General features: G+C 37.8%; 1 protein-coding gene across 14 annotated transcripts in view; it reads left to right on the forward strand.

Moving 5' to 3' along the window:
* The window catches only part of LOC118080205 (teneurin-2), a 475,640-nt gene that overhangs the window by 419,456 nt on the left and 43,234 nt on the right, over positions 1–12,950 (forward strand). For 12 of the 14 annotated variants that reach the window (XM_088661757.1, XM_088661752.1, XM_088661761.1 and 9 more), the window contains 5 exons: positions 3,660–3,921; positions 4,985–5,252; positions 6,169–6,312; positions 7,674–7,923; positions 9,484–9,504. In XM_088661757.1, the coding sequence (XP_088517883.1) occupies positions 3,660–3,921; positions 4,985–5,252; positions 6,169–6,312; positions 7,674–7,923; positions 9,484–9,504 (945 nt within the window). The remainder of the gene's footprint in view (positions 1–3,659; positions 3,922–4,984; positions 5,253–6,168; positions 6,313–7,673; positions 7,924–9,483; positions 9,505–12,950) is intronic. The other 2 variants (XM_088661755.1, XM_088661758.1) reach the window with 1 other exon arrangement.

Consider the following 12,950-nt stretch of genomic DNA (forward strand, 5'->3'; position numbering starts at 1 on the left):
TTTCATTTTTTTCATAAATATTGTTCCAAAACTCAGCCACTTTGCTGCACTTCCACCAACAATGATAAAAATTTCCAACTTTCTCATGACATTTCCAGCACTTATCCTCATTGGTCTTATAAATTTTTGCAATTTTATCTGGCGTGAAATACCACCTGTAAACCATTTTTAATATAGTTTCCCGTAATCCCATACATGCTGTAAATTTCATATTCACTCTCCATAATCTCTCCCATTGTTCAATTAATATTGGTCTACCGATGTCCTGGGCTCATTTTATCATCATACTTTTTGTTTGTTCCTCTTTTAATTCCCATTCTAATAAAAATTTGTATATCTTGGCCAATGGTTTATTATGATTATCAATTAATATCTCTTGTAATTTAGATTTATTTTCGGGGAATCCTATTTCTTTATGTTTATTAAATACACTCTGTATCTGGCAATATTGTAACCAGCTTGAACAGTATTTATTTATTTCTTGATATGATTTTAATTTAATCTGATCTTTCTCCTTCATTAATAATTCTTGATATGTTGGCCATTTCCCCTTTAATATTTTGCTGTTCAAAGCTGTCATTTCTACTGGGGATGCCCACCATGGGCTCTTAGGAACCACTGGAATTTCATTTTTGTGAGGGTGCTTAAAATTATTTAGTGGAGAACCTTATTGAACGGTAATTTTTAGAGCTCCCAGAAGGGAAGAGTATTCCTGCTATTACAGACATTGTTTCAGGATATACATACAATACATATCCATATTGTATCATTAACTCCCCTTTGATCATCGGATGAAGGGCACTACAGTGGTACCTTGGTTTGCAACCGTTTTGGATTACAACTGTTTTGGATTACAACCATGTCAAACCCTGAAGTGTGTGTCCCCTTTTTTGGGGATTACAACACTTTTTTTAAGATTACAACCTTTTTTTTTTGCAAAAAATACAACCATTGGCAAAAACGCGCCTTGGGTTACAACCTGTTTTGGTTTACAACCAGACCTCTGGAATGGATTTACGGTTGTAAACCAAGGTATCACTGTTTACAAAAATAATTTGTTGTTGTTGTGTTGTTGTTGTTGTTGTTGTAATTACTAGGCTATATCTGCATCTATGACTTCTATCGTGAGAACATATGAACAGCAGATAAGTAAAATACATACACATGTCTCACATTTCTTCTATAGAAGAACCTTTCTGGATGTAGTCCAACATTCTGTTCCCAAAATGACCAACCAGATGTCCATAGGAAGCCCACAAGCAGGACATGAGCACAATAGCACTATCACATTTTTTATCCCCAGCTGGTATTTTGAGGTGTGCTGCCATTGATACAAAAATAATATAACCTTCATTACTACTATACCCTTGTCCTCCATGAATTCCTCCATGAATTTGTTTGATCCTTTCTTTAAAAGCCATCCAAGTTGGTGGCCACCACTGCAGTCCCAAAGTTTAACTGTGCAATGTGTAAAAAAAGCCGGAGCCTTTAGTGTCATTGGCTCAGTGCTGTGGAATATGCTGCCTATGCAGGCCATTAAGAGTACAATGGTTTATTGATGCTTCTTTTTAGCACATTTGTTTTTAAATTGCTTTTAATCTTTTTAATGCTTTTATTGTATGGTTTTTTAATCTTTTTAATGTTGTAAACCACTTTGATATGTTTTGTGATTTAGCAGTATATAAATGCTTCCTCAAATAAATGCGTCAGTGGATGACCCTTTGTTCTAGTATTATGAGAGGAAGACTGTATCTTCATCTACTTTCCCTACAACATGCATAATTTTATACGTAATTTTACATAATTTCCCCCTTTCTTCCTTTTTTTCTAAATTAAGTATCTCCACATGACCTCTCCTTGTAGGGGATTTGTTCCAGCCCCTTGATAGATTTGGTTGCACTTTTCTGCACCTTTTCCAGCTCTCCAATATCTTTTTTTGCAGTGCAGCAACTAGAATTGTACACAGTATACCATGTGTGGTCACATCATATATTTGTATAAAGGTGTTATGATATTGGCAGTTTAATTTTCTTTAGCTTTCTTAATGATCCCTAATATGCAGTTCACCTTTTTCATAAGTGCTAGATCATCATTTTCATCTGGCTATCCACCACAATAACAGTTTCCTGTTTAGTCATCAACAGCTCACACCCCATAAGCATATATGTGAAATTGGGGTTGTTGTTGTTTTGCTGCAGTGTAAATGAATTTACACTTACTTACATTGTACCACATTTACCATTTTAATGCCATTTTGGAGAGCCTCACAATTTCTATCTGTTTTCAGCACCCTGATTAATTTGGTGTCATCAGCAAATTCGGTCACCTCACTGCTCACCTGTAATTTATGAACAACTTAAAAAGCACCAGTTCCCATACAGATTCATGGGGGAACCCACTTCTTACATCTCTCCATCATGAGAACTATTTGTTCTTTAGCTAGTAACTGTTCCATAAGAGGATAAAACTTGTCCTGTTATCATATGACTGCCAAGAGACTACGGAAGACTGTTTAGGGAGGCTTTTAATGTTTAATAGATTACTGTATTTTATTTTTCTGTTGGAAGCCGCCCAGAAAATTATTCTTATTAGTATTATTATTGGGAAGAACTTGATCAGAAAATTGTTGAAAGGTCAAGTGCACAGTGTCTACAGGATCACCTGTACCCACATGCTTATTGATACTCAAATAACTCTGAAAAGTTTGTTAGACAAGACTTACTTTTACAGGAGCCATGCTGATTCTTCTTTAGCAAGTCTTGTTCCAGGTGAATATCATCAGGAGGCAGCGAGTTGCTAGTTTTTACTTTGTCAATAAAGACTAGAATTCATCTCATCACCACTATTTGCATGTGTTCTTCAGACTCCCCTTCTGAGAATGTTAGATCAGGCACAGGGATTTTTCCACATCTTTTGAAGTGAAGATAGATACAAGAATCTATTCATCTCTGCAATCTCATGCGTTGTAAATTACTCTGTGAAGGGAAGGGATTGGAAGGGAAGGATGAGCTATGAAAACTTCTAAATAAATGTGTATATTTACTTCTTTTAACACACTCCCTTGTTGTTTAAAGGTTCAGCTACATCCTAAACTTTTTGAATCAATGTATATACAGCACTAGTCATACCAGCAATTACACATTTTTGCAGGATGTTGCATTATGCCACAGCCCCACCTTGTACATATACCGTATATACTAAAATGTAATGCGCACCTTTTTTGGCCAAATTACATCGAGGAAATTAGAACATGCATTAGATTTGATGGGGTATTTACATTTGCCAGCAAATACTTTTTTGGTTTCAAGGTTTTGAAAATTGAGGCACACATTAGATTCAATAGTGCATTAAATTCAGCAGTTTGGGTTGATGGTTAATGTGATGTGCCACCAGTGAGCCAATTGTTGTTGATCTGGGTATAACCTAAGTCAGCAATTGTCTCCAACAGGTCTCGGTCATTCATTATTCTATACTCTGCTACATTTCATTGTCTGTTCTAGCTTTACCAAACCTGGTAACCTCAAGATGTTTTGGACTACAACTCCCAATCTCAGCCAGCATGACCAGTAATCGGGGGGGGGCACCAAGTTGGTAAAGGCTGGCCTATTCCCTTGTCTCACTCTAGAATTATTCCTGATGTGGACTTCAAAATTTCCTAGGTTTGACTTGATTGCAAATGGAGGAGCATCTCTTACTCTACACTTTGAGCGAGCACCATTCATGAGCCAAGAGAGGACAGTATGGCTGCCATGGAACAGCTTCTATGCCATGGATACACTTGCAATGAAGACTGAAGAGAATTCCATTCCTAGCTGTGATTTAAGTGGTTTTATCCGGCCTGATCCAGTTATAATTTCATCTCCACTCTCCACATTCTTCAGTGATGCTCCTGGTAGAAACCCCATTGTTCCAGAGACTCAGGTATCAAGTATGAATGTAAAAATAGCCACAAGCAGGTGATAGTGCTGAAAGTGTGAAGGGGAAGACACACATATCCAAATACTTCAGAATATATAGCAGGCACAAGTTGGGGGTCATGGGCTGGCCAGGGCTCACTGGCATGGGGAGACGCTCAACCCTTTGTATATGAGGTATTCATCAAACACTAATATAAATACAGTAAACGTTGCTGCTGCATAATGTGCACATCAGATTAAAATCTTTAATTTGGACTTGAAATAGTGAAATACTTGTCTAGACATTCTTTGTGGCTATTTCTGACATTGCATTTCTGAACAGAATTGGCTACAAAACCTCTGGAGGCCAAAGTCTTAATCACATCCATAAAGACAGGCCTGAGTATTTCATGTACCATGTAGTAACGAAACAAATACATGTGTCAGACTTGTGTCTGTCCTTGCTGACAAACGTGCATTTCCAGCAATAGGTACCTGATTCTGTGATTGCATCTGTTAAATATATTTTTTCTTGCTGTTTTCTGTATACTGCTTTTTAAAAATACATTTAGCTTTCTTTCTTGATATTATAGATGAAGTACAAGTCAAACTAGACATAATTATAGCAGACCCCACAGCTATAATTAACTAAAAACAAACTTATTTTTCTTTCTATAAGCAAAGATTCATAAGTAATAAGGGGCCCTGTAATCACCTTGATTGCTATTATTATTTTGCTGGTGTTTTTCCCTCTTTGGGCATTCATATTGTTTAATGCTCATTGTCAGAGGAAGTTGCAGGTTCAAATACTTATAGCCTCTCGTGACCTTCATGCATATAACTAGCAATATAACATGTGTTTCCTGTTTATACATCTGCCAGAAGTGTGGTTTTTTTAAAAAAAGAAACTATAAAAGTGACCAAAATATCCAGAAATCATACTTCAAATTGGGCCACTGCAGGAAGGCCAGATTAAAACATCTCAGCAGCAAAAAGTCATCAATCTCAAAATAAAACACATGATATTTAAAAAAACAAAAACCCCTCTTCCAGTGCATATTTGAAGTGTGCTTTGTGTTCTCACTCAGGTTCTTCATGAAGAAATTGAAGTCCCAGGCTCCAACATAAAACTCTGCTATCTGAGTTCTCGTACAGCTGGATACAAATCTTTGCTTAAGATCACCATGACACAATCACTTGTGCCTCTGAACTTAATTAAAGTACATCTGATGGTTGCAGTGGAAGGACATCTTTTTCAAAAGTCATTTCAAGCATCTCCCAACTTGGCTTACACTTTTATTTGGGACAAAACGGATGCTTATGGCCAGAAGGTTTATGGGCTCTCAGATGCTGTAGGTAAGCCATCAGATTCAAAATTTGCAGGTTTTTAGTATTGGCTGCCATGCTAACAGCAGTATCTTAAATTTCATCTGGAAAAAAAAACCATTACATAATTGATGTCACATATGCCCTTTGTGTGTTCGAAGATAATACTTTGCTTATTTATTGATTTATCATATTTGTATTTTGGAGGAGCTTTCTACAACACACGAGCTTTCTAGTAAAATATATATATATATGTAAGGAACTCAATGTTTTTATATATATAGTACTCACAAAACTGTCCGTGTGTGCATTAAAAAAATATATTATGCACTGTGCTCACCACAAGAAATATCAGGAAGCCAGTGTGGGCTGTGGCTTTTTTCTCAGTAAAAGTGCAGTGGCAAACCCGTTTGGTACCACATAATGGGTGAAGGCTTCTTCAGATTCCATAAATAACCATTACAGTAAACAATAAATGGGTTCATGTTAAATTTGGAGCAAGGGCAAAGTCAATTTGGTAGGAGTGATCGTTTGCAATTTATATTTTCTAAAGGTCTCCACATGAAGACATCTCACTACTGTATATTTAGTGCATCAGTTAATGTATTAACACTCTTTTTCACTTTTTTCATAATCACATACAGTACTGTACTGAGTATATATTGAATACAGTCAGTGCTGAACAGCCAGTTAATTAAAAATATAATCTAGCCTTTTCGTCATAACTGACTTTCCCCCTATTTCTCCCTCATTAAATTAGTCATTTGCCCCCACCCCTCCCCCAAACTATCAGGATCTATAGTTCACCTGGGTACAAGTGAATCAAGTTTTTCAGTCAACTGCAGTCAATTATCTGAATTTAATATTGCTGAATAAAAGAGAATATATTGGGAACAGTAGTTTCCCAATATATCACAATCACTGATTATTGATACATATTTTTCAGTATCTGTGGGATTTGAGTATGAGACCTGTCCTAGTCTGATTTTATGGGAGAAAAGAACTGCCTTGCTCCAAGGATTTGAACTTGACCCCTCAAATCTAGGGGGCTGGTCTTTGGAAAAACATCATGTACTTAATATAAAAAGTGGTAAGTTCTCCAATTTTAATATGTGTTTAAGGTTTGGGTGCAACCCCCATTCTCATTGTTGCCTCCAGAATATCAAGGAGTGCTTGTGCTGACATCTGATGGGTGGTACTCACACAAGTGATTATTTGCATGCCAACCATAAGCATTACATATGGTGTTCAATGACTGGTTTATAGCACACTGCAGCAAACAGTTGAAGTACACTGAGAGTTCTCTGTCTGCCTTTGGCCTTTTTGTATTACACAAGTGGCTAGAAGTCCACACAAGCAGCAGCTGCCACACTAGAGATTGCGAACAGTATTAGCTGCTGCAAGGCAGCACTGGATGCAGCTGATATCCAAGACCACCTTGCCCAGAAAGCCTGGAATGGGAAGTGATAGCAGATAGGTTGCTGGGTGGCCAGCGGGCAAGGGAACACAAATCCACTGTCTTTGCCATTGCAATATTTATGAAACTAAGCAACTGTGAAAGGCAAATGGAAACCTAATTCCTCCATTAATGGGAAACTACCAGAAGCTCCATATAAGAGTGGGATATAATATTGATATTCTCTTCCCTTCCACGCCTCACCATGCATTTTCTTATTTCTACAATTTGTGAGGTGTATAGTTCTCCTAAAAGTGCTTCTTGGGGCCACTTTGTGCAAGGATTCAAGCAGCAAAGGTTTCACTTTATCACTTTCATAAATTGTAGAGTTGGAAGGGACCCCAACGATCATCTAGTTCTTCGGGAGACACATGTGACAGGTTTCATGTTTAATTCACACACACAAGCAAAACCTCCCTGTGCACAACACATGAAGCAGATCACCATAAACCACACTTTAAATATCAATAATGGAAAGTGTTTGATTCCAACTCCCATCAGTCCCAGCCAGCGTGCCCAACGGTCAGGTATGATGTCAAGGAGTTGTAGTCAGGGCTGGCCCAAGAAATATTGGCCCCTGAAGTGAACCACAAAATTGTGATTGTGCTGCCCTCACCGCCAAGGAAGAAGGGGTGAGTGAAGATCTTCATCAGGAACAAGAGGGGGAGGAAAGATCTACATCGAAGTCTGCTGCCTCACCTTACCTCATGGGTGGGTCTACTGTAGTCAGTAGCATCCACAGGTTCCCCACCCTGCTACAGGAGAACAGAAAGTGAAACAGCTGTGAGCAGGGCTAAGTGAAAATAAATAGTTGCTAGTGGCAGCTGCAAGGAAGAGAGCAAGGGACGTAGCTTAAAGTGGTTTGGACCTACACTGGGGGGAAAGGAGTCAGTGGATGTGTTGGGTCCTAAACGGTCACCAGTAGTAAACTGGCTCAGCCACTTAACAGTCATTTGTTATAAATTATTGTAAGTCCTTGCTTTTCTTCTTGTTAGGTATTCTACACAAAGGTAGTGGAGAGAATCAGTTTCTAACGCAGCAGCCTGCTGTAATCTCCAGCATCATGGGAAACGGTCGTCGAAGGAGTATTTCCTGTCCAAGTTGCAATGGTCTTGCCGAAGGAAACAAACTTCTGGCCCCTGTGGCACTTGCGGTAGGAATTGATGGAAGCCTGTTTGTTGGGGATTTCAACTACATTCGGCGCATCTTTCCTTCTAGGAATGTCACTAGCATTTTGGAATTAAGGTAATTCTGCAGCTATTTGCACTGCTACAAATGCCTTTGTACTTGGTCCTTCTTTCTAGTTTTCTTATATCATTGTTGCTTTCAGCACTACCTGCCACTGTAGCTTAGTATGTAAACATGAATGACTCAGTTTAGGGAAGGCTGTTGGATCAGAGTATACTTGAAGTTGCCTTATCCCTTCTTCCAAGGATTGCAGTAGGAATTCAAGCAGCAGTTTAGCTGCACCATTTTCTACTAAGGCCACCTGGAATCAGATGGGCTCCTCCCCCGTACACAAGATGGACAGTTATATTTAGGGTTCCTCCAGACTGGTGGTTTTTGGGCAGGTGTATTCTGCAACACGTGATTTACACAATAACAGTGTATATCATCCACATATCGTTCCTCTTTGTTGGTTGTTCTGCAGTGTTCCCAGGTACTGCATTACTCCTGTCTGGAGAGGTAATCTTGCTCCATAGTGCAACAAAAGCAGGGCAAAACTCCCCACAACGAAACATTTTTTGTATGAAAAATTAAATGATTTTAGAAGGAAATTATGGGTTGTGCAGCTGTTTTAAGTGCAGCAGTATGACCAAGACAGCTGAAACTTTTGCAGAGGCAAATGTTATTGAAAGTGTGATCACATATAACTGCCTGATAACATAATGAGCACAGTCATGTTTCAGTATGCCACTGAATACCATTTCCTGGAATTTGTTGCTGTCACGTCTGGATTGTAGGCTACTTTGAAGTATCTAGTTGGTTACTGTAAGAAATAGGATTCTGGACTGCACTAACCCAGTGATTGATTTGACAGGGCTCAACTTATGTTCTCATGCATATAGCAAAACAGGCATCCCACAGCATGGCTTACAAACATTGCAAGATAGATAGGTATTGGTATTAGTATTGGTATATGTATGCACATATACAGCATGTGTGATATATATGCATCCTGACCCTAAAATTTAATATAAAAATCTCATCTCATGGTGCTGAGATAAACACTGATTAATACTGTGTGAATTTACAAAGCTCAGTGTCGCTTTTCTCTGTTATAAAACAGCACTTCTGCTCAGTTAGACAGCACATAAGATGAATAGCTGCACTGACAGTCAAACCTGCCTTAAGTGACAATTTTAGGGACTGAAGAGGAAAGCCAGTTGCAAAGTAGAGATGGGCTCAGGGTTTAAAAACTCTTGTGGTTCAATTGTTTGAATGGAAAGGATATTAGCACATTTCACTTTTGTCAGGCCTACACTGCATCAAGCCTGCTGACAGGCAGCTGCCAACTCTTTTCACTGTCAGTATAAAAGACGGACGCTTTTACACATGACGTTTTTTCAGTGATCCAGAAAGTTTCTTACAAAAAAAATGCCTTGAGGGGCTATTTCAGCAGGGAACTATCTTGTGACTGCTGTGCTTCATTCTTAAATTAACCTAAGGCTAAAGCTAAAAAGAGGTTTCCTTTGCCATGTCTTCTTGTCGCATAAGATAAAATGTTATGTTTGCTTTACAACCTTTACTTCGGCTAACTGTTCTCCTCCTCCCCCCTTTCTTTTCTGTTTCCTTCCTATAAAGAAATAAAGAATTTAAACATAGGTAAGACCAAAACCACAATCGTTATTTACTATAGTTTGTGCCATTGTGTTTACTGGTACTTTTTCTGTTGTGCTTCTTTTGCATTGTTCTGTTTTAAATGTATCAAATATAGCAACATTAATATGCTAATTGTGTGTTATGAATATGATAAGCATTAGCAATTATACACTGCAGTCAAAAAGCAACCAAATAAGTTCTGACAGCAATTAGGAATGTCTAATGGAATGCAAGTATAATGAACCCCAAGTTAACTTTTATATGAGCACTTCTCCCTGCAGTCTGTAATTGGCTTAAATGGTTGAGGCAAACTACAGCAGTGGCTTTTGTAAATTCTGGAGAGGGTTCAGAAGGCACTAATGAACTGGAAATGGGTCAAAAACTCATTTCCAACTCATTAATTTTTTTCTTGATTCAGCTCCTCCCTCCCTTTTAATACAATATTAGTTGGTTGATCTGCTATTATTTCAAATAGAGTTTGAATTCTTTTGCAAAATAGTTAATTCCTTTCTTGTCAGTTTCTCTGCTCACTCTTTGGGTGCATGTACATGTTGGACATTACAGTAGAAGCACAGTAGAAGCATGAAACACTCATGCATCTGCTTGCTGGCACCCGTGGCAATTCCTGGAGCTGCCTGTACTCAAAACTTAATTTACTGCAAAATAAAATAAATAAAGCATTACACTAAACACTCAAGGTATTAGCTCATCACATAGCTCATCAAATTTATCCAGTTGGATCAGGATAAATATATTGGCCCAGTAACTCAAACTTGGTGTCTGAGATAGTGTAAGACTCCTGCTGTGTAAGATAAATATAATTGCTCTCCTCTTTCACAATGACCAAAAATATGTATTACAAGTTGCCAACTGTGGCATGAACCTGCGGAAACAAAAAATGAAGCTTCTAGATTAATTAGATGGAATTCCTATTGTTGAAGGGTGTGTTGTGTATGCTAGGAGAGCCCAGAGCTCTAGTAATATATCCACATTGTGGCCAAAATGAGGTTACTTCCTGCCGTTTCCCTCTCTTCCTGGCTTACCTTCTTTTGTCTGAGTAGATGCTGTTGTGAGTGCCACACAAGCTGTAGCTGCTTGTAACGGACAAAAACTGGTATCCATGGGCTAAAGAGTAAAAAAATAAAATAAAATCAGTACAGTATATAATTCTTGCCAGTGTTCAAAGAGGAATGCGTTTGTATTGGTTTGAACTAAGTTTAGTGGTAGCTGTTCATTAAAAAAAGGTGTGTGTTAAGATATCAAAGTAGAAAATAAGGAGAAGCTATATTTCTTAAGTTTCCTGTAAAGTCAATGCTGTCTAATTGAAAAAAGAATCTTCTTAATAGAAGTGTTAAAAGAAAAGCATTTGACCCGATAAATGGACATGAAAGAAAAAATAGTGTATTGGAAATAAAGGAAACATGTTTCAAATAACAAATAGTACACAAATACACAACTGTGCTCATTGCTTAACATTACCGATATCACAAATTTGCTTCTGTTGTCTCAAACATGGAAAAGTTATACGTTTGGTGCATGTCAGAGGTAGCTAATGTGGTACCCACCAGATATTGTCATACTGGTATTACAACTCCCATCACCCTCAGTCAATGATCAGATATATATAAGAATAGTCAAACACCACTTAAATGAAAATGCTGCTGTATCACAATCATCAAAGTTGGTTAGAAAGGCGATTAAAGGCGGTGACCAGAAACAAGTTTGATAATGTGTGCATTTAGAGTATTATATTATAGCATTACAAAACTCTAATGATAAGCTGAATGCTGGAGGTATAAATACTATAAAGCAGGTGTGTGGAATTTGGTGGAAATACCCAGTCACAAATTTTGGCTATGGATGATAAGAAAGGTTAAGAGAGATGAAAGAGGTAGAAGTTTTGTTGCATTTTATTAGGATCTTATTAGGATATATGAAGGGAATTGGATCAAAGATGGGAAAATATTGTATACTGATGGCAGCAAAAATATTGGTAGCCAGGCAATGAAAAATAATAAATAGCAGATTAGGAAATAAAATGTTGTGCCCTTGTTTAATCTATGAAAATAATCTTTTGTATTGAAAAAGGAGAAAAAGGAGAGAGAAGAGTTAGATTTAATTATTTTGTGAATTTGGTTATTTAAGTAAAGATTCATTTTTGGTACTATGAATTGGATTAAATTAATAAGAGTTCATCTTAGTTAAATGAAGAATTAAAAGCACTGTATAATTTGTGGATGAGCTTTAAGAATTGACTCACACGAGACTACGTATATGCGTGGTGCCGAGAATAATTAAATAAATAGATTCAAACCAGCAAATGGCGGGAGAGAGCTGGAGACTCCTTGTGGCTCACAAAGAGACCCTTCCTGGAGCCCAAGGAGCCCATAGAGGGCAGAGGAAGCCCCCAAAAGGCTGGAGGGATCACCTATATTAGCATATTTATATTGAAGGATACTGAACTAGGAAGGAGGAATTATGAAATTGTGGTTGTATTTGTGACTGTTTGTGGTGTGTGTAGTTCTAATCATTAAAAAATTAATTAACAAAGGATGGAATTCAACATCACTCTATGCTGAACATTTTGTCTATGCGAACATATCCTGTCAGGTGGAACTATGCCCCCTCACACTGCAAACTGTTGGGGGGGGGGTTTCTGAGCAACCCGAGCAAATTTAGTGGGGAAGAAGGTGGGGGAAACCTAAGTGCGCAAATGGAAGCGCCTGCAGAGGGCTTCTGCTGACTGCATTTGTTAGGTGAAACCCACCCAAAATATATAATTTTAAAATAATATTGATTAAGATCAACACCATTAATCATCTTGCTAAAATGGCAGTGGCTCAAAAGAGTTTTTGTATTTCCTTTTTTTAAAAAAGCATTTCTAGCATCATAATGTTATAACACCTTTTCATTTAAGTGGTATTTTACTGTTATGTGTGTGTTTTTTAACAGCATTAAAATACTTTTTGCCTATAAAATTGGTTTTTAAAAGGGGGGTAATAAAATAGCTGCACTGCCCACACAAAAAGTGTGTATGTGCTAAACTTAATAGGTTCCTCTGTCCACTACACCCCTACCCAAATAAGAACCCCATCATTTAAAAAATATAGAATTGCAAAAAGGGTTGTTTACAGCTATGGAGATTGTACCACTCTCTTATTTTTCTGAAAAAAAACTTTTCAAACTTTTTGTTGTGTGAGAAAGGGCAAAAGAACTAGGATGGCAATGATTGGATGGCAACATCATGCACACACACCATAAAAAGTGAATTAACAAAACATAGCAATGCTGCACTAAATACCCTAAGTGGAAGCATCTCAGGATTTTATTCTCCCAATATTCCAGTACAGTATTACCAAGAAGCACAATTTATAATAGGGCTATGCAGTCAAAGGGGCAAACTGGATTACCCAAGTTAGGAGCCCAGTTCTACCAGACCCCTACGCTGT

Source organism: Zootoca vivipara, chromosome 2, assembly GCF_965207765.1.
Source record: "Zootoca vivipara chromosome 2, rZooViv2.hap1.1, whole genome shotgun sequence".
Lineage (NCBI taxonomy): Eukaryota > Metazoa > Chordata > Lepidosauria > Squamata > Lacertidae > Zootoca > Zootoca vivipara.